This window comes from Typopeltis vanoorti, chromosome 24, assembly GCF_054136105.1.
Source record: "Typopeltis vanoorti isolate ZY-2024b chromosome 24, IOZ_Tvanoo_1.0, whole genome shotgun sequence".
NCBI lineage: Eukaryota > Metazoa > Arthropoda > Arachnida > Uropygi > Thelyphonidae > Typopeltis > Typopeltis vanoorti.
Window position 1 is genome coordinate 91,132,400 of NC_143572.1, and position 22,667 is coordinate 91,155,066.

Below are 22,667 nucleotides of genomic sequence, written 5' to 3' on the forward strand. Positions count from 1 at the left end.
AGTTAGCCAATCATTTTCTGTGGTCAGCAGATTGATAGCCCCATGGAGTGGTGGGAGTTAAAATCTCCTGCGTTGATAACTGGATATGAGGGGCTTAATATCTGCTTTCGCAATGGCTGAGATGGTGTAATATGGGGTGGTGTTTATTCCTGTCGGAACTGTGCCATTGTAAACGGGGGGGGGGGGTCTGTTATCTTATTTATTATTCTATCTTTTTTATATATATCTTTATTATTTATATATATATCTCTTTAATTTCTCTTTATGGCTTATTATCTCTCTATATATTTATGTTTATATACAGCTTTTGTTATGTACTTCTAACTATTCTTCCTTATTTCTCCTTGGTATATATTTTAACATCTCCTTACACTAAACTGCCTTCTTATTCTTCGAACACCAGAAAATGTATTTGTTTAAAAGCTGCGCTACTGATGTTCATTTTCTATTAACAAGAAGTGTAACATGCGTCCAGTAGTTTTCTATTTAGCCTCAGAGTATCTCGAATTTAATTAGTATCTGCAGTCATGGTCTACTATTTATTCTTTACTATCCTTTCTCTTGGATTCCTGCTAATAGGCTCTAATGTTTTTTTTGGTACAGTGCATCAAATAATTAAGAATCAGGCAACATTTATTTAATATTTAAACATTTAATATTTAAACATTTTAATATTTATTTAATATTTAAAATTTAATTCACATAAGACAAATTTACACTTCATTTTCAGAAATAGAAAAAAACCATCTCAATTCAAATCGCATAAATAAACTAGTTAAGTTCCTGCATTTTACTCACACAAATCATATTACATATTTAACTAATTTTCTTAATATAACATAAATCATTTATACTGAGCAATAGTACTTATTACTTAATTGTTAACTCTTATTCATCGAACACATAGACAATATCTCTTATACACAATTGCTTCTTCCTTTCTATGCTGGGAATATTCTATAGGCAAGTTTCACCAATTCAGCAAACAGTTACACTATGACTTATCTCAACTACAAATTCCTGACAATTAATTACTTTATAATCTTCAACTGTTAAATATGCCTATTTAGATCAGCTTCTATTTTACAGTCCACTAATAAAAGTTCTCTTAAAAGCTCAAGAAAATTTAACAAACGGGCCAACTCACTTTACAGCTTCTACCAACTGTGCACTTGGCTTCAAACTGGACTTCTATTCCCTTTTTCTTTCATGTCAGGTTTTTCTCTCCCTCTTTACGTCGGTGATAGATTCATTGACGCTTCTGGGATGCTGTACTCGGTGCACTTCGGACGAAGATTATCGGCTTGTGGAATGCTCGCATGTGCGTTGGACTAACAGAGCAATTTCTTCCATCTGGTTAACAGCTCTTGGCGAAGACTCGTCAATTCGTCATCAAATATCTGCTTTGCCTGGCGGATCGGCTCCTCGTCATCTTTCTTTTAGATCACTGGCATGATTTCTCCTGAAGTCATGATCCCGATGGCGTGCATCTGACAGATAACTACCGATGACTTCTTGATGACTGACCGATGACCTCTGGATCACTGACGAAAATTTCTGGAACCAATGTTGTGATCTTTTCGCTAACGCCCTTTATTTGGTCACTTGCGAATCCTTGCATGGAGATATGTGACCTCTGAACATTTCGGTGAAATCCCTTGATCCTTTTCTCAGACTGACCCTTCCTTTGTTTTTCTCCAACACTCCCTAAATCCTATCGTTCTGGCAGCGGACATTCATTTGAAGCTTTTTTCGGTCCACCTAGCACTGACCTTGAGTGTTTCCATGTAGAACACACACAAAATTTGACATCTTTACAAAGAGCTAAAAATATACTGTTTACTAGTGGCAAGGTAATGTCTTAATACTACACCTTCTAGAATATTCCCTTATTTGGTAGAGCGCATATACAATTCCCATTGGGATTATTTACATTCAAACAAACATCTATGTACAAGTTACAATTCTTACTGGGCTTGACCTTGGTAAAATTTATGTAAAAAGATTCAGACTTTTTGGAGCTACATAATATTTTTACAATGGAGGTTTGTAAACATTGTAGATTATAAGATTGTCCACCTTTATTCCAATGACATATTCCAGGTCAGGTAATAGCTGAGTTGAGTTAAGCAGGCCTGGGTGCATTTAAGTGGCTAAACCATAGATGGAATGGAACCTCTGCCTTAAGATGGGGACAAGGATCTTGAATCTATTTGGGGCGGTGTCAAGCACATGGATGTCTTGAAGTAACAGGACATCGATGTTCTTATTCTGGGATATTTTTCTGATAACTTCAGCTTTGGATCTTGAGAGACCTTAAATGTTCAGGGAGCAAATTCTGAGGCTTGGTTGATGTGGGGACTGTAGTACACTTTTCGTGGTCTGCCTTCCTACCACACAGGCCACGCAACTGTTGTTATTCCAGGCCACAGTCAAGCCGGCATGAGGCTGAGTAGTAAGACAATACACAGCTGAGTAAAAAGAAGTCCAGGAGGGATGGTACCCTTTGGTAGCATGGCTGGAGATATTAGTTTCATGTAAATCCCTAGATCAGGGGCACACTATTGGCGGGGGGGGGGGGTCGATAATTCTCACAAAGGGAGAATCTATTACATAATTATTTCCAAAGAGGATGGGGTGAGAAATAGTTTAACAAGAAATCACATATCAGATTTAATGACAATGAATTTATTGGAAAAGAGTTAGCTGATTTGTCGAATCATGGCAGAATACAATCACAGACTGGCTAAGGATATAAAAGCTCAGAAAAAGTCAACAAAAACGTTTTGTGGGAATTAATGGGCTGTATGGAAATTACAATAAAAATAAATATTTTATAATACTTGGAAATTTTTGTATTCCAAATTATTGTAAATCAGTAAAACTTAAAATAAATATACACATTTTTTTTAGTCTACAATTCAAGATTTTCCTCATGTTTACTGTTGAATACCACAGCCACTCCTGCATTTTTCGGATCATTATTACCTGAATATAACAATTTGCTTGTTATTTAGAATCTCACCTGTTTTTGTCTTGTTTGTTTCAGTAACAAACAAGACATTTCCATTGATGCTTCATACAGTGATGATGATGCTAATCTTGAATTATGCTTATGGTAATCTGGAGTTTGTTTCAGACTAAGTTTTTAGTATTTACTCTAGTTCCCTGATGAAAATGCTGGTAGCTTTGTTTAATCAGTTGATGCCCCACCCGGCATGATATTCCATCATATTCTATCATCCTTTTGTTTTTAGTCAATATGAATACAAATTGGTCAGCTAAATCCCAAATTTCCAGCTCATCTTCATTTGCTCAATATCCAATATTCAGTGTTCAAAAAAATGCTATAATCATCATGTTCTATTCCTATTAGTACTGCATTCTGTTAACCATGTCTCACCGACACCAATGATTTGCAGACTGACTAATTTTATCAAGGCTACTAACTCCATAACTTTATTCTTAATACTCCTTATATTTGTGTATAAGCACAGTAACTTGTCCCCTTCCCTCCTTCCTTTCCGCAGTTCCTCAGTTCCTTACTACATCATTTGACAAGACCTTTTACTCTGTTGCTTCTATAAGGGTGTTCCCTGCATTCTTGCCTTGCATTCCCTCATCTCACATTGATCCCGGTTAGCTTACACTCACATTCTCACTGTCTAATTTTTAGTATTTTCAGTCATAAAATAATATTTATTTTATGACTGATTCTGAAGGTGGATGAGTTGTTACTAACAGGATCAGTCATGAAAACTAAAAATAAGACAGGGAGAATGCTACAGCATTATGCTACAACAGCCAGGTATCACAAATAGCTGGCCAGTTTTATAGTGTTAAACATGCAATAACATTTAAGGTAACCAGAACAAAGCTTCTCAGTGAATTAACGATTGAATTTTCACAGCAGAAAAATCTATTAATATTTCTTTTTTTTTTTTTTTTTTTTTTTTACCAGTAATATTATGAGGCAAACACACTACTGATTTTTGGAAATCTTGGAAACTAAATTTCATCCTTCATTAATGAGTCAAATTACAAGGCACAGTTAATTTTAATGGTTTTTCCTAGTTTTGTTTAAAATTAATAATCAAAATAAAAATGAAATTTCTTTACATCTTTCAAGTATCTTTACAACCACAAATCCAATTCTTGTACCATTTTATGTTTTTTAGTACCACCTTCTAACACCATGTTACATTTTCTAGTCCATCTTTCTCTGTTTCTCATTAATTTTTTTTTCTTTTAATTTCTAAGATACACTTCAAAATACTTAAATTAACAATGATTTTAAGTGTATGAAACAACAACAACAACAACAACAAAAAAAAACTTACAGAGTCAGAAGGCCCTACAAACTGACGAAACTGTTGGGGTGTTTCTTCATTATAGGAAGATGCTATCTCCATAGCTATAAGAGGTCCAGATGCCATTTGTGCAACAAAATCCTGAATAAATAATAAAAATGGGAGTATTACTATATATATATATATATATATATATATATATATATATATATATTAAGAATAAATATATATATTACAATATAAAAATAATAAATTTAACGAAGAGTGAAATATACATGTAAATAATAATTTTGAAAAAGCTGCAAATGTGGTGTGTGTGTGTGTATATATATATATTGTATCTCACTCCTATATTCCTTTTGAAATCATAATCTGGTGAAACAGTGGTTGTTTTGATATCACCTATGTCAGGGGTGTTGAACCATCGATCGCGGAGCGATTTTTGGTCGATCTCTTGTGTATTCCTCCTTACTTACAAATTTAATTAAAACTGAAAACATAATATTTTATTTATCATTATTTTGTATTATTTTAATTCGCTTTAAGTGTATTGCTAATGTTTATTTATTTTTCATTAAAATTATCATATCAGTAATTTTCTTATAAGTCCAGATAAATGAATTAATTTGGATCAGTGGAAGTCAAACAGCGAGCCGAGTGAATACGATTATAAGCAAAGTGTAAAAACTCGACTGTAGCTTAATTATTAAATATTCCAAAGCACATTACATCAATTTTTTACTTGGGTTCAGTCCCATTTAATACTGTAAAAAAATAAACTTTGTTTGTCTCAGTATAGCCTGTATTAGAAGTTTTTGTAAATAACTCTAAAAATAACTCTTGTACTGGAGTGATGGAGTTGAAAAACAGGTGCCCTCTCTCGATGAGTCTTTGGACTCCCTGGAGGTGTCATATAATAATAATAATAAACTCTTTTGAAGCTAACTGTATATACTGCTTTAATAAGAATATGTTAGAGGGTTAAAAACAAAGGCAATGTTTTTGTCACCGAAGCTGTACATGGTGGCATTAGAAAGATTGTTATTGAAACTTGTATGTATGAGAAAGGCTTGCAGGCTCTAAGTGTAAACATCTCCGAAGTCAGTTAGAAAGAGTTCAAACAACTTTCCGATGCCAGGCAACTTACAATCAAAAGAAAGCGGAGGAGAACAAAAGGCATGCTGAACTTGAAACTTAAGATGAAAGACTCATACCGATTCTTTGGGGGTTGCAAACTTAATGCGAGGTCTCAGAGGAGGCCTAATAAAAAAGGGCTGAAGCAGGCAGAAGGGGTCCCGGTTCCAGAATTGCTCTCAGAGAGACTGCCTGAATCCACGTTGCTTGAGAGAGGAGTTTCACGCTTCCAGAAAGGAGCTTCTCGGTTTGAGACATCGCTAGAGAGAGACTATTTCTAGGCCGCAGAGAAGGTTTCAAATTGTCGAAAGGAAGAGTTCAAATTGCCGGAGAAAAGTTTCCAGGCCAGTTTAATGTCAGACAATCAAAAGTGTGTTCCGTTTTCATTACAATTTGACGAATTAAATGACTTCACTGATATTATTATTATTCAGGCCTCCATGGAGTAAAAAGACTCATCGTGGGAGGTCCTTCCTAAGAACATAAAGTCTGTCAAGACTCATCGAGGGGAGGTCCCCTCTAAGAAACACAAAGTATATCATACCACTCTTTAAACTCATTGACCGTTCTCACTCCCGCCACTCCATCAGGCAATGCATTCCATGGTTCGACCACCCTCCACGCAAAGAAATCACTCCTTACCCTCTTGCTCACAGTTTCCTTTCGTAACTTCCAGGGTTGGCCACTTGTCATCACTCCTTCCCGCTGTTCAACCAAGTGAAAGAACTCCCCAGTGTCACCTGTAACCACCTCTCAACAGTTTAAAAGTCTCAATCATATCACCTCCCCTTCTTCCCACCAAACTCTGCAGTCCATATTCCCTCAGCCGATTCTCATAACTCTGCTTGTACAGTCCTGAAACCATCTTTGTCATCTGTCTTTGTATCCTTTCCACAGTTAATTTATCCCCTTCACATCCTGGAGACCATATCTGAGAACAATAGTCCAAGTGAGGTCTGATCAGAGACTTATACAACGGAATGATAACAATCTTATCTCTGCAGGTCAGTGTCCTTCTCATAATTGCAGCAATCCTCTGTGTTACCTTCACCACCTTTGCAATATGTCCCCTAAACTTCAGGTTTCTATCAATCATCAACCCCAGATCTCTTATCTCCCCTACTTCCTCCACTATAACTCCTTCCATAGGGTATGCAGCATCCCATCGATGTTTCCCACACCTCGACCTTACATTTTGCTGCATTAAACTGACACCCCGATTCATTTGCCCATCTATCCAGCTTATTTAAATCCTCTTGCAGGGCTACCACATCTGCACTATTACTAATAATCCTTCCCAGCTTCGCATCATCCACAAACAACTGAATATCCCCTTGCAATGTCACTGATATAAAGGTTAAACAATATAGGTCCTAGTACTAAGCCCTGTGGGACCCCACTTGTAACCCACTGCCTCCTTGAAACTGCTCCACCATACACAACTCTCTGATACCTATCAGACAGCCAATCCTGAATCCAGTTGACCAATCTGACATCCAGACCCATGTGCTGCAACTTATATATCAGCTTATCATGTGGCACCTTGTCAAATGCCTTTGCTAAGTCTAAGAAAATTGCAGTATATGCCTTTCACTCATCTAATGTGCCTGTAACTTTATTATAAAAGGCTAGCATATTGCTAAAACAAGAGCACCCTTTCACAAATCCATGTTGACTCTCACAGATAACATTATCCTCATCTGCCCAATGCTGTATACGGTCCCTCACTACTTTCTCCAAGATCATAACAACTACTGATGACACACAGACTGGCCTATAATTAGACACTTCCAGTCTGTTACCACCCTTATGCAATGGCACTATCTTACCTTCCTTATATTCCCTGGGCACCTTTCCTGCAGCTAGACTTTCACTGAAAGGCCAGGTTAGAGGCACTGTCAGTTCCCTAGCACATTCTCTCAAAACTCGTGATGAAATACCATCGAGTCCTACAGCTTTACTGACATCCACAGTACTCAGTATCTGAAACTAACTCTCCTCCTGTACCTCTAAACTTCGAACCAGCTCTATCCCTCTAGTATTAAAACTGACTCCTCTAGGATGAAATACTGAAATAAAGTGTTCATTGAACAATTCCACTATGTCCTCTGCATCAGTCACTCTATTCCCATCTTTATCCCACAATATCATTCTTCCACAGTCATTTCTCCTCCTACTGGCCACATAGTTAAAAAATTCCCTAGGATTTTCTTTGGATCTTAGGGCCAATCTCCTCCCATATTCCAGTTACGCTTTCCTTATCACACCAGTCACTCTTCTGGCCTGTGTCTTATATTCTTCATGCATCTTCTGTTCACCTGTCTCCTTATATCTCTTCCATAGCCTCTTTTTCGCATGCAATTCATGTTTAATATTGTTTGTCATCCACTTTACTCCAAATTGTGTCTTCTTCTTCACTCGTGGTATACAACTTACCATTGCTGCTAACAAATATTCTTTCACAATTTCCCATGCACTAATGATATCCTGGCCTTCTAATTCCTCCTTCCATGAAACTTCCCGAAGTTTAGGTCTAAGACTATTATAATCACCTGCTTTATAATTCCACATAAGTTCCCGTCTCTTTGATACTCCTGTATGTCGACTCATTTTCCAAGTCAAAACCATATGGTCACTTTCTCCAACTGGTGGGATAGATGTCATCTCAGTTATTATCAACTCTTCTGATGCTATAACCAAATCCATAACTCTTGAACCTCTTGTTCCCTCTGTTACATGTTGCCTAAGACATTTGTCCCTCAAGAATTCTAGAAATTCCATTCCCCTATTGCTACATGCATCTTCCTCTCTCCAATTTATACTACTGTAGTTAAAATCTCCCATAACAATCATTCTTCTTGCACTTGCCAAACTTAGCTGTCTAAACATCTCCTGGTCCCCATCCTCTGTGCTCCTGGGTCTGTAGCAACACCCCACTAAATATAGTCTTACCTACCTCTACCTCACACCATACGCTCTCAAAATCATTTGTCTCACTTCCTTCCAAAGCCTACACTCTTAGAGGACATAGGTCATCACTTATCATAAGCAGTACCTCACCACCACGCTTTCCCCTCCTATCCTGATGAAAAATGCTATACGCAGTGACTTCTATTCCTGTTGTTATATCCCCTTCTGTCAACCACATCTCAGTGATCGCAATAAATTTTGGCCAGGCTGATGCTATCTGCGCCACCAATTATTCTCCCTTATTCCAGATACTCCTGACATTAGTATAAAGCATATAAATGCCATTTTTTCTATACCCAGCATTATCCCTTCTAGACTCCACTGGGTTCAGTGCTACCTGACATCGTCTCCCTTCTCCCAAGTATCCATTCCCACAAGAGGCCACCCCTGCTATCATCCTCCCTGGGACACACTGACTCGTTCAGAACAGCAATCTCTCCAGATGCCTACGTCCTTCCTCACTGAATGTAAACAGTCTCTCACATACAATTCCTCTCTTTCCTCAAATGCACTCCAAGCATCCACACATACCAGTCCTCTCTTGTTACACATTCTCGCTATTATGCCATTCAATATCACCGCTGTTCTGCTCAGCTCATTATTATCATAAAGGCAACACGCACACTATTTTTCCTCTCTCTGTCTTCTTCCGTACAGTCTAAAGCAAAAATCTCATATCTCTCGCTGCCCAACTTACATTACCACTCAAGTCATTCGTTCCTACCATCACAATCATCTTATCCACCCTTTCACCTCTCTTAATTGACATAGCCACCCTTTCTATTGTCCCGCCTGGCAAACACTCCTCAGGCATCCTGTCTTGAACACTCCGATCATTGAGTTGCCATATATCATACCTCTTACCATTCCCTCACTCCTATTGTTTTCATTCTCTCCTCTTCTTTCATTCCCATAGGTCTCTCTCTTTCCTTCTCCTCTACTGCTATTCTCTCTTCTAGCATTCTCATACCTCTCTCTCCTACTGTTTTCATTCTCTCCTCTTCTAGCACTCTCATAGATCTCTCTCATTGCCTCTCTCCTACTGTTTCCATTTTCTCCACTTCTAGCCCTTCCATATCCCTCTCTCATTCTGTCTCTCCTACTGTTTCCATCCTCTCGTCTTCTAGCATTCCCATACCTCTCTCTCATTCCATCTCTCCTACTATTTCTATTCTCTCCTCTTCTAGCACTTCCATATCTCTCTCATTCCGTTTCTCCTACTGTTTCCATCCTCTCGTCTGCTAGCATTCCCATACCTCTCTCTCATTCCCTCTCTTCTACTGTTTCCATTCTTTCCTCTTCTAACACCCCCATTCCTCTCACTGACACTCTCTAAATTCCCTCTCTCTCTCTTACTCTGATTCGCCTTGCATTTATCTTTTCCATTCTCCTAATCTTATCTTTCATACTTCTGCTCTCATTCACAAGACATTCCACCTCCTCTTTCAACTCATATCTCCCGCTGCAGGTCAGTCACTCTTAATCTAAATTCACTCTCCCAAACAAAACCATCTCCTAAACTTTCACAGTCACTCACACCTTCCACACTATCAACTATTATTTTCTCATTCATACATATCTTTTTTTCATTCTCTCCTATCACACTACTTGTCTTCCTACATTCATTCCCCGTTCCTGGAGCAACAAAGTCGGATATCGTTATTTCTAATGCACTTATTTCCTCCAACTGCCTGCATTTTGCGCACATACACTCTCTGCTCTCTTTCACAAGCCACATATCTAATTCCCGAGACGCATACATGCCGCAAGTACTGCATGCCACAAAGTCCCTTATGATATTGCTTATAACTGAGTTCTTAAATGGTGGAGGACTTAGCAATACACCACTTGCGACTGCTGCTGAATCTGCCATCATTCCTTACTGCTGAGTAACGTAATTTTTAATAATTATTCAATTAATAAATTCTGTTAAATAAATAAGAAAAAAGTACAAACAATTACAAGCAAAAAAAACATTTAAGTACTAAATATAATTAAATAAAATGAAATATAACTAAATATAGTAATGAAAACTTAGCTTCATTTTGTCTTCCACTGTTATGCATTCGATTCCGACGGTAACCAAAATATATTGTATCGCTACAGTAACTAACTTCCAAAAAACAAGCACTGAAGTACACTCGTATTCAGAGAAACAATTTAGCACTCAAAAATGTAGAAAAACGGGGGAAAAAACGGACTATTCACCGATTAAAAATCACTTCCTTCTGCACAGCTCAAATTCACCCCATTATTGCTCAGTTAATGGTATTTATTTGCATGCCATTTCAAGATTATTCAAGTAAAGAAGAACTTTTGAAAATTATACCATTATTGGGAAGGACTAGGGGAGAAGACATTTTTTCGGCATTTGATGAATTTGTGAAACAACACAAACTTCCGCTTTTTAAACTTGCGTCTATTACTACTGTTGGTGCTCCTGCAATGATAGGTAATAAATCAGGCTTCATTTCATTATGTAAAAATGATGACAAATATCCAGATTTTTTAACATACCACTGTATTATTCACCAATAAGTACTGTGTAGTAAAAGATTAAATACAAAAGATGTTTTGGATATTACATTTAAAATTGTAAATTCTGTTTAAGGAAAAGCCCTGCAACGGTGGTTATTTAAATTACAGGCAGATGATGATAGGGAACTTCTGTTGTACAATAATGTTCGCTGGCTCAGCAGAAGTCAATTTTTAGAAAGATTTCTTGTATTAATTAACGATATAAAAATTTTCTTGATGAAAAAGGAGATATTTATCCACAACTGAGTGATAAAAGATGGTTGTTACACTTATCATTTTTAGTAATTTCTGCATGAAATTAAGCAAATTAAATTTAGAGTTACAAGGTAGAGATAAAAATTTAATTGACATGTTAAGTTCAATAAAAACTTTCCAACAATACTCGCTTTTATTAAAGAAAAATATAAATGACCGCGAATTTAGGCATCTCCCATATTTATTAAAATTTTTTGAACAAAATCAAGAAATGCGTCGCTATGATTTAAAAGAATTTATTCATGAAATTCATAGAATTAGTTGAGGAAGAAATAAATTCAAGATTTAAAGATTTTGATAAAACTGAAATGATTGTATCTTTTATCAATAATCCATTTCAAGAAAACTTGAACATCACAGAAATTTCAAATAAAATTAATGGGCTGTTTGATATAAACCAAGCTGAAGTAGAACTTGAGATAATAAACATTCAGAATAGGTTACATTTAAAATCAATAAACAATGAAGTCATTTCGAAGTATGCATATGAAAAATTCCCAATATTAACTGATATTGTGTGAAAAATTCTGTTGTGTTTCGGATCAACATACTTGTCAGAATCTGCTTTTTTAAATATGACCATCATAAAAAATCAATTAAGAAACCAAATTACAAATGATCATTTGGATGACTGTGTGCAATAAACAACATGTGTGCAATTGGCCACTTCTTCATATCAACTTGACTATGAAAATATTGCGAGGTCCAAACAATGCCAAATTTCACATTAACTTTTATTTTTTTTTTTTTTTAAATCAACCAGCATTTCCTGTAACTTGTGAGTTTGTAATCAATCTGTTGTTTTTTCTAACTTTGGTTTACCAAAATAGAGGAATAAATATTTTATTCCAATATATATATATATTTTTTTTGTATTAAAATAATTAAAAGTGATAAATAAATTTTTAAATACACAAATAAAGTTTTTAGTTGTGTATTTTTTTTTTAGTTGTTTATTTATGCGTAATCAGATATCAGGTTGGGGGAATGTTATCTATATAAGAGAGTAATCGCCGAATAACTTTTTTCTAGAAAAGTAGCTCGCGTAGTAAAAAAGGTTGAACACCACTGACCTATGTAAAAGGTATGCTATTTTATTTGGAACTCCAACAGAGGGTGAAGATCATACTGGAAGTGATTTGGTGGCATCAAAACAAAAGGTGTTTCAAAATAAATTATTAGAGATGTAAGAGATTGGGGAGTGCATGTCTGCATAAAATGTATGAAATGGAAAGAACTCATTGACACAAATATCAGCATAAGCAATTTCAGTAGCTGCAGTAGCAGTATGTTAAAAAACAAGTGAATGCTGACAGAAATTGAGAGAGAGAGAGAGAGAGATGAGTAGTGTGATTGAGGATGAGGAAGACCACAACAAATACAAACTTGAAAAACTTTTTTTTTTTTAGAATCAGCAGCATATTATAAAAAAAAAAAAAAAAAAAAAACACTAATTGTAATAAATATGATTGTTTTAAACTTCCCAAGATTTGGGAAACTTTACTCTTAGGCCTCCTGCCCAACAGCACCTATAGAGGGTGTCTCTTGTAGTAATTTAGGCTTTATTATTATTATTCCTGACACCTCCAAGGAGTCCGAAGAATCATCGTGGGAGGACACCTATACAACTGTCTCAACCACTACACCAAACCTCTACTATGAATCATCTCCATCAACGCCATCTACTGCCTACCTACACCACCACAACTAGTATTTTTTGTCTGTAAATTGCGTGTGTTCTGAAGGGCCGATTTGTCTGTATGCAGGATGAAAAACCTGAGTTTCCGAGGAGAAAAAACCCTGCTACCTCCGTATGAGATTGGCTAACTCACCTTTCATTGAAATCGTCCAGATAAAGATTCCTCCCGTCGTGACTTTCATTCGGATTTTTTCCACTTACTGTTTTGTGCAATTTAGTGCATGTTTTTCAATTTTAATATTATTGTCCTGATGATGATGTCTTGGTGAATGAGACAAAATACAGGATTTATTGAACGTGTGTTTAATTAATTTGTGTTGTATTTATTCCATTAAACTTTATAATAGGTTTAGATAGCAGATAGCTGTGTACAGGAATGGTAACAGGGAAACAGAAGGCTACAAGATTTGTTCCACAGGGCTTCAGCCAACCAATGGTACATGCTATTTTCTCCTATCAGGATTAGCACCCTGATAGGTTTTCTTGCTCACTACAGTGGAAACAAGTATTATAAAGGAACTTTCCTCTCTTCAGATAGTATACTGCAAGAAACACTGTCGTTTGCCTTATCATCATTAACTCTACCTGCTGAATCTTCTAAATGCAATGAAGATCCATTTCAATGTTCCTACTGCTCTCATTCTTTCTGCTCTGCTGGAGGTCTGGATGTTCATCGATCATCTAAATATCCTGCTGAGGTTAATGCTCTTATCTCTGTAGGTTAGGTCAAGGCTAGATGGACCCCAGAAGAGTGAATTCTTGCTTCAAGGGAAGTTGACCTATTAATTGCTAGTGAGCGAAACATTAACATGGATCTTTCTATCATCTGTTCTACTTATAGATCCTTCAATGCAATTAAATCGCACAGAATGGAAAGCTATAGATCATTAAGACAATGTTAGATGATTTTATTTATCAATTTAATAATGATCAGGTGCTAATCCTGATAGGAGAAAATAGCATGTAGCATTGGTTGGCTGAAGCCCTGTGGAACAAAGCTTGTAGCCTTCTGTTTCCCTGTTCTTTAAATGAAAATTCTTCTTTAGAATTGTATTTACTTAAGGATATCTCTAAAGCTTAATTTAATTGGAATTTCATTGTTTAATATAATTATTTGCACAGGGAACAAGTCGTTTGTCAACAGCTGCATTTTCCAGCAGGCACTTGGTGGGTTTAATCCTGTGGAGAGCATCAAGATGTCCTCTTGTGAGAAAATACTTGTATGCAGGATATGCACAGGTGAAAGAGAGGTACATTGGCAAGAATAATATTGGAAGGAGAAGTTAACTGACCATTTTTTCCAATTCAGTTTTCAAATTTTCTAGCATTTTGGAGGCAAGTATTCTCTGCTTCGCCACCCATATTTCAGCCTAATTAGCTTTGACAGTTCCCCATTATATTCAGATTGTCTTTTGTTATAAAATTAATCAATCATATTTGCCAGCCTGGTTGGCCAAGTAGTTAGTGTACCTACTCTCAAACCAACAGGTCGCAGGTTTGAATCCTACTGTGGGCATGGATATTTGTGATCGTCTTTAGGTGGAAGATGAATATCCTCAATGGTATGAGACCACCACTCCACTTATTGGAGGCCTGAAGTAGCATGAAAAAGTTCCATGTTTGGTCTCTAGAGTAGAGTTTCTGTACTATGTAAAAAATAAATAAAAAATTACACAAATATATATAAAACTGATAAAATTGAAAAAAAAAAAAAAAAAAAAATCCTTAACCCATCCACCATACAAAGTGTACTATAGGTTTATAATAACTTTTCGTGAGTGGGAACTACACATTAAAAAAAAAATAATAATAATAAAATAAATAATAAAAATAAAAACAATCAGAAATTAAAGCTGCTTTTCCAGAACATTCTTCTGCTCCTGGTCTTGATCGTTTTACTGCAACTAAGTTGAAGAATATTACTTTCAAGATCCTACAAGACATGTTTAATCTTCTCTTGTTTATTAACCATATTCCTCCATTGCTTAAAGATTCAACTAAAAAAATCGATGCTACTCATCCATCTCACTACAGATCTAGTACTATAGCTCCTCCATTTCTTAGACTATGCCACAAAATATTAGATAAGGCATTAACATCATGAGGATATTTCCTCATGATATTAATGCCTTCATTCCTGCTGATGGATGTGCCGAAAATATCATCATATTAACCACCTATTAACCATCTGAAACACTGAATTTACAGAATGCTTTTGACAGTGTTTCCCATACTTCTATTCTTGAAGTATCATCAAGGATTGGTTGTCCCATTCCTTTTAAAGTTTATATTTCTAAATAGTATAGTAAGTCATCCCATTACAATTAGTATTGGAGATAGAACATCGTCTATTCCTTCTTTACACGACAGTAGACAAGGAGATCCCTTATCATCGTTTATCATTAATCTTGTTATTGATGGCTTTCTGTCACCTATGCTTCCATATATTGGTTTTAATCTCAATGGATGACAAATAAATGTGATGGTGTTTGTGGATAATTTGATACTTGTTGCTGAAGCTAAGATGGGTCCTGAGGAATTTTTAAACCATACTGCTCAGTATTTTACTCCCAGAGGTCTTGCTATTAACCTCCCTACCGGCCAATGTGGATGAAATAGTGACACCAAATTGCACTTCTCATCCATGTTATTCAATCGGTTTTAGAGCTTCGTATCCAGATTTAGCTCGACGTGTATAGACGTCGTGGCTGGTTGGGGGGGGGTTAATGAAGACAAGTCTTTTACTATCACATATACCATCACATCTTGATGGGTAAATGAAAGCCCAGGATTATATCTTTAATGTTTCTAATTACTCTCTAAATATATCAGTATTCTGGATGAGTGGCAGTACTCGGGATTAATGGTTTCGGCTGTTGGACGATAACCTTGGTCCAGTTTACTTTCAACACTTCTGAATAAGCTTTGTAAAGCTCCATTGATGCCTCATCAATGCATTGCATTATTAAATCAATATTTGTTGTCTAAATTATAAAATAATAATAATGAGCAAATTCCTTTTAGTCCCTTATCAGTAGTAGGTGAGGCCTTTTTTTAAGGCAATTAAGTCTCCACTGGTAGATAATCAGAGATAGTTGGCCCATAACTATCTCTAATTATAACAGGGATAGTCATTTGTTACCTGTTTAAAATAATGTGGGTTCTAGAGTAGATTTTCTCGAGTTGGGAGAAAAAACCCTCTTGCCCATGCCAGAGATCAACTAACTTGGGAACCAGGCTGAAGAAAGGCTTAGTAAAAGTTCCTCCAGTTGGAGACTAGACTTCAACTTAAGTCTATATTCGAGCAGCCTACCCCAGAGGATGCAAGTGCCACTTCCACTGGGCTGCTACCCAGACTGCTTTTGACCAGTCTGGGTAGCAGCCCTTCCCATAATGCAATACATTATACATGTCAGTAAGGACATGTGCAATGCATTATGGGATACTAAGGCAATTAATGTGACATCATTAGCCTCTGTACACAAGTAGCCCAGTCGTGAAGTTACTTCATGCACTGATTAGACTTGGATAAAGGATAAAACCATGAATATAATTTCTTGGCATCTTTAATTTACAGTATATAACCAAGTGAAAAAACTTTCAGTACATGTTGTCCATTGTTATGTCTTGTACTTCCCCCTCTATTTATTATTTTATATTATTCACTTATCTTATTTATTTTCAGCTCTTCCGTTGCAGACAAATTTATATTCTTTAAGTCGACTGTGCCAGCCGGCAACAGAAGTCTGAGACACAATTTTAAACTACTGAAAACAATATAGGGATCAAGTGGTTTGCAGTCGTGGTCCCCCTTTCTTAGTTGCTATTGGATTCCCCTACTAATTATGCATGGTCCGAATTTTAACAAGTGGTAACTCAATTCTCAGAACAATGACAGACTCATGAGGTTTAAATTAAAGAAATACATTTATTTTAGACAAACACATATATACACTTCAGTTAGAAATCTCAATTCTAAAGAGCATGAACTTCCCCCCTTTTTTTTAATTTACATATCCAAAAGGTTTACTCTTATTTTATCAATCTCATACTCTTCTTTGTATAACTACGTTCAGGCTCAGTTAATTCTTACAGAGTACTCAGTTCCCATATATTGGAATAACACATATACATAGATACATTCTACAATCCTAGTGTGAAGCATATCAGACGTACTCCATCCTGCAAAATTCACATGAGACAATATTCTCTCTTATGTTCTGGCTTTATCCTCCCCCAAAATTCAGTTAATATTTAAATTCAAATTTAATACAATGATAACAATGTTTCTTCTAACATAAACAGTCCGTAGCCTTGGTTCCCAGCTTAGCTTAAGCTTAGGGTGTCACTTGCTCTTTAGATGTAGACAGAATGTCCAAAAGATTACAGTTCTTTAGATACAAAGTAGTTGACTATATGGAGCTCCTTAACATTCTGTTTCTTATACCCTCTTTGGTTATTATTCAATTTAATACGAAAACTTGCATCTTACCGTTTTGCTTTTCTGGTAGTTATTGGGACTTCCTTAACTAGATCTCCGGGTTTCCTCACCGTATATTTCTTATGGCATCTGCGACATACTTCTATTCTTTTCAAAAGAGGTTCTCCTCTTCGCTGATTTTATACGTTGGCATGGCTAACCAACGGCCCTTTTCTGGAATTCTGGCTGCATTTCTCAGTTGTGGCTATGGTCGACACGGCACGTACAGCAACAGGAAATGTTGCTGGGCACAGCGGCAAGCTTCACAGCTATCCAGCACTTCGAATCAGGAACCAGGAACAGAAAATAAGAGGACGATTGAATTTGGCGCTGAAACCTATATACCTCATGTGAGCGCCCTCTCTTGGTGGCTACATCACGCACATAGCAGCGGCTGATTGGTTACCGCAGCTCCGAACTGTTTTTGACATGGCTCGATACACTTATCTTATATACATCGTTCAGTAATTATACATATTTTTCCTTTATTAAATAATCCCCAAACATTATTTATTTACATTATGAGTTTCTCAAAATTTACTTAATATCTACTAAAAAAATGTTTAGACATAGTTCTGAATCACCAAGGTGCACATTTTCTTCTGGAGGCATAAGCATGTCCATATCCATGGCCTTTAACGTTACCTTATGTTGGGTCGGAAATAGGATGACTCATTAAAAGTGAATCATCACTTTTTCCGACACAACACCATGAATTGTGTTATATGCAGTAACTTTCAAAATAAACCTGTAAACATCAGTCGTAAAAAGTCTTTTCCAAATAACACCTAAATCCCAATTCCATTCTAATAGAAGATGAACCACACAGTGACTTTCCTTTCTATCCTCCATGGGACAAGCATTCCCTTCATGTGCAAACAGATGAGTGTTCAAAAGCACTGAATGGTGGTGAATGCTTGCTGTGAGATCTCTAGAAGTTGGCGCCACTGATAAGACAAATCTAGCTATCTTACACTAGCCAGGCTGATGCCGGTTTGATAACAAAAGTGACCAACTTTCCAATCCCTAATGCTATAACCATAATTCATATAAGTTTCCCGATAAACCATTACAGTAGCATTCCCTTACATTATCTCCATTCTGTCTCATGTATCACCAGTTAAGAAGCCAACAGAATAATGAAGCTTCTTTCCTAAATTATTCCATTCTTTATTATTAAGAAAACCAACATTGATTATCCTGACTAGACTGGATAAACAAGTACATCAAGCAGCTAGATTTTCGCTGAGACTACCACATGATGTTATTATTATTATTATTATTTTCACCCCAAGACCTCATGGAGTCAAAGACTCATCTGGCAGTTCCTTTTATCACACACACACATCTCATCACACCATGTCTTAAACACACTCAAACTCCCTGCAGACACCACACTCTCAGGCAAGGCATTCCAATCATTCACAACTCTACAGGAAAAAAAACCTGACTCTCACTCCCCTACTCATACCCTCTTTATACAGTTACAGAGATGACCTTCCACTATTCTCTGTAGAACTTTTCCACCATTGATCCTATAACAACCCATTACCAACTTGTAGGTCTCTATCATATCTCCCCTCTTCCTTCTCTCCACCAGACTCTGCAAATTACATCATCTCAAGCTTTCCTCATACTCGACATTCCAGAGGTCAGAATATACCTTAGTCAATCGCCTTTGGACCCTTTCCAGCATTTCTTCATCCTTCTGAAAACTTAACGACCAAATCTGGGCACAATAGTCCATGTGTGACCTAATCAAAGCCTTATACAACGGAACAAGAATCTCCCTACTTCTACATGTCAGTGTCCTCTGCATCATTCCCAGAAGCCTTTATGTTATTTACACAATTTTGGCGATGTGTCCCCTAAATTTTAGATCCTTATCCACTATCACTCCCAGATCTCTTATTTCTTCCACCTCCAGCAATATATTCTCACCAACCATAAATTCTGCATCCCATCTTTGTTTTCCAAATTTTAAAACGTTACATTTTGCAACATTGAACTCACATCTCCATTTCTGTGCCCAATCACTCAATTTATTCACATCTTCTTGTAAGGCCACAACATCTTCACTACCTTTTATGGTTCGTCCCAACTTTGCATCATCTGCAAACAACTGAAAATCTCCATCCAAATCTTTGCCAATATCATTAATATACAAGTTAAACAGTAATTGCCCTAAAACAGACCCCCCCCCCTGAGGCACTCCACTAGCGACTTTCCTTTTCCTGGATATCGCAACCCCATACACAACTTGTTGATACCTATCAGAGAGCCAGTCTCCAATCCAATGCACTAATCTAATATCCAACCCCATCTGCTCTAGTTTGACTGTCAATTTATCATGAGGTACTCTATCAAAAGCGTTTGAGAAATCCAGGTATATTACTGTGTATCCTTCTCTGTCCAAGGAAGCAGTCACTTTATTGTAATAAGTAAGTAGATTACTAAAACATGACATCCCTTTAGCAAATCCATGCTTCCCATCAAAGATTATACCATTGTTGTCAACCCAACTCTGGATCCTAGTTCTCACAAGCTTCTCCAACAACTTAACCACGACACCTGACACACAGGTGTCAGGTGTCGTGCCTATAGTTTGATGCTCGAGTTCGATCACCTCCTTTATAAAGTGGCACAATCTTATCCTCTTTCCACTCCTTAGGAACTCGACCAAGTGCAAGACTCGTATTAAAGAAATATGTCAAGGCAGGTGTCAATCCCTGGCACATTCCTTCAGAATACACGGTGATATATTATCAAGGCCCACAGCCTTATTTACATCTAGTTTACTCAACTCCCCAAACACCTCTTGCTCACTTACAGTCAGTCTCTCCTCCTCATCATCAACTGCTCTCAATCTCTCTCCATGAAGTCGCATTCACAAGATTGAAAGATCTTTATGAACTGCTCATTAAATATCTCCACCACACATTCTGCAACCGCATTCTTTATACCATTTTCTCCAATCAGTGTCATCCTTCCATAATCATTCTTTCTTTTGCTGGCTACATATCGAAAGAACTCCCTAGGATTCTTTTTGGCTTCATTAGCTAACTGCTGTTCATACTTCTCTTTAGCTACTCTCACCAACTAAGTCACCCTCCTTGCCTGGTCTTTGTAGATCTCATGAAATTGGTTATTTCCACTTCTCTTATGCTGCCTCCACAATGCACTTTTTCTCTGTATCGCATGCTTAATCTCTTTATTCATCCATCTCACACCGACTTTATTTAACCTTCTCACCCATGGAATACATTTAGACATTGCATCTACTATATAGTTTTTGAAAATCCCCCAAGCTGCATTGATCTCTTTTCCAGCTAACTCCTCATTCCACGCTACACCTGCAAGCTGTCTCCTGAGCTATTCATAATCACCCCCCCCTTGTAGTTCCACATATACTGTTTTCTCACAGGGATCCTCGCACTGCTGATAACCACTCAGGTAATCACCTCATGTTTACTTTCACCAATTGGTGGATGATTTGACACCTCATTTATAATTACATCCCCTGATGAGATGACCAAATCCAAGATCCTTAATCCTCGTGTGCCCTCTGTTACATACTGTCTGAGGTAGTTATCCCTCAAAAACTCAAACTCATTTTCTTTACTTCCAGTTGCTATCTCATCATTCCAATCTATAGTGCCATAATTAAAATCACCCATAACGATCACCCTTTTCTTATTTGCTTGGCTAATTTGACTATACATTTCACTATCACCACCATCCACATTTCCTGGTCTATAACAACATCCCACCAAGTATTTGATTCCATTCACCTCTATCTCACACCATACTGCCTCAAAACCACTGGCACTATTTCCATCTTGCATCTCTACTTTGTATGGACATAACTCTTTCTCTATCATCAATAGCACTCCCCCTCCCTTTTTATCCCTTCTCTCCTCACGAAACACATCATACCCTACCATCTCTATTCCTGTCAGGATGTCATCCTCTTCCAACCATGTCTCACTTATTCTGACAATCTTTGGGTGAACAGACACAATTAGTGCAACTATTTCATGTGCCTTGTTTCTTATATTTCTAGCATTTGTATACAAACACAACAGCTGATTTCTGGATCTACAGCTAGTTCCACTGATACCACTCACTCGATGTGATCTCTCCATGATCGACTGGGGTCATTTCCCTTTCTGCTTCTTCATTTTAGAATGCTTTTCAATTCCAACTGTTTCTTCTTGATCCCTGGTAATCCCATTCCTTTCCTTTCCTGCCTACACATGCTCCCACCTCCTCTTGGAGCATCCATCTTTCTCACGCTGTGTACCCCTGTCCACCCAGAGCCTCCCCATTTCCCTGCTCCTCTTGCACACCCATTCTCTCATTTTCTATACTCATACCACTCACTTCCCCATTCATATCCACCTCTTCAATCTCTCCTGTCTTACTCTCCTGCTCTTCCACATCACTCCCCTCATGATCTGATTCATTCTCTCTATTCACTTCTTTACCTTTCAACATCAGTCTCTCCAAGCGACTCACACCATAACCACTCAAATGTAGTTCATCGCTCCCATACAGCTCACTTCGTCCCTCAAACTCATTCCGCACATTAACAAACTGTACTCCCATCTCCTCACACATTTCAGACAGCATATCATTCATAATCCTTGCTCTCCGCAATGTGGCCATTAAATCTGGTAGATCAGGAATTCTGCAATGAGACGGATGGTTTCTTGCTTCGAATATCTAAGGTTAAATAAAATGCAACATTGATTTTCACCTTTTACCACAGCTGCCTTTAAAACTCCTTTGATTCAATGACAATTAACTAAAACACTACATTGGACCTTTGATAATGGAATACATATTACTTCTAATTCTCTTGAAAGGAAAAGATGGGAACTTCTGTATCTTGCAATTGACGGGAAGACCTTCAGTGGCACAGACAGAGTTCCATCTCAACATCTTTGGATCGAAAAGGAACAAGTATGTTGCCTGGATGAGAGATCTGGTCAGGGCTAGGATAAATGTCCTTCCTACCAAGGCTCATATAACCCACGGTAGCATAATATAGATACTAGATGTAGGGCTGAATGTGAGTATAACACATATATCTCAATGTTGTTTTAGAATCCAACACATTAGAGTTAAAACATTATGCAATATCATGATCATGATCATCAAATTCCTGATATGTACCCTCAAAGGGGGGGGGTACAAGATATGATAGTACTACATGAAAAAGTTACATCATTACTAACTTTCTATCAACAATTTTCCTCCAAATTAATCTGTTATCTGC

General features: G+C 37.1%; 1 protein-coding gene across 3 annotated transcripts in view; it reads right to left on the reverse strand.

Annotated features, from left to right (window-relative positions):
- The window catches only part of nmdyn-D7 (nucleoside diphosphate kinase homolog 7), a 273,428-nt gene that overhangs the window by 35,487 nt on the left and 215,274 nt on the right, over positions 1–22,667 (reverse strand). For all 3 annotated transcript variants that reach the window (XM_090413940.1, XM_090413941.1, XM_090413939.1), the window contains one exon: positions 4,341–4,451. In XM_090413940.1, the coding sequence (XP_090270066.1) occupies positions 4,341–4,451 (111 nt within the window). The remainder of the gene's footprint in view (positions 1–4,340; positions 4,452–22,667) is intronic.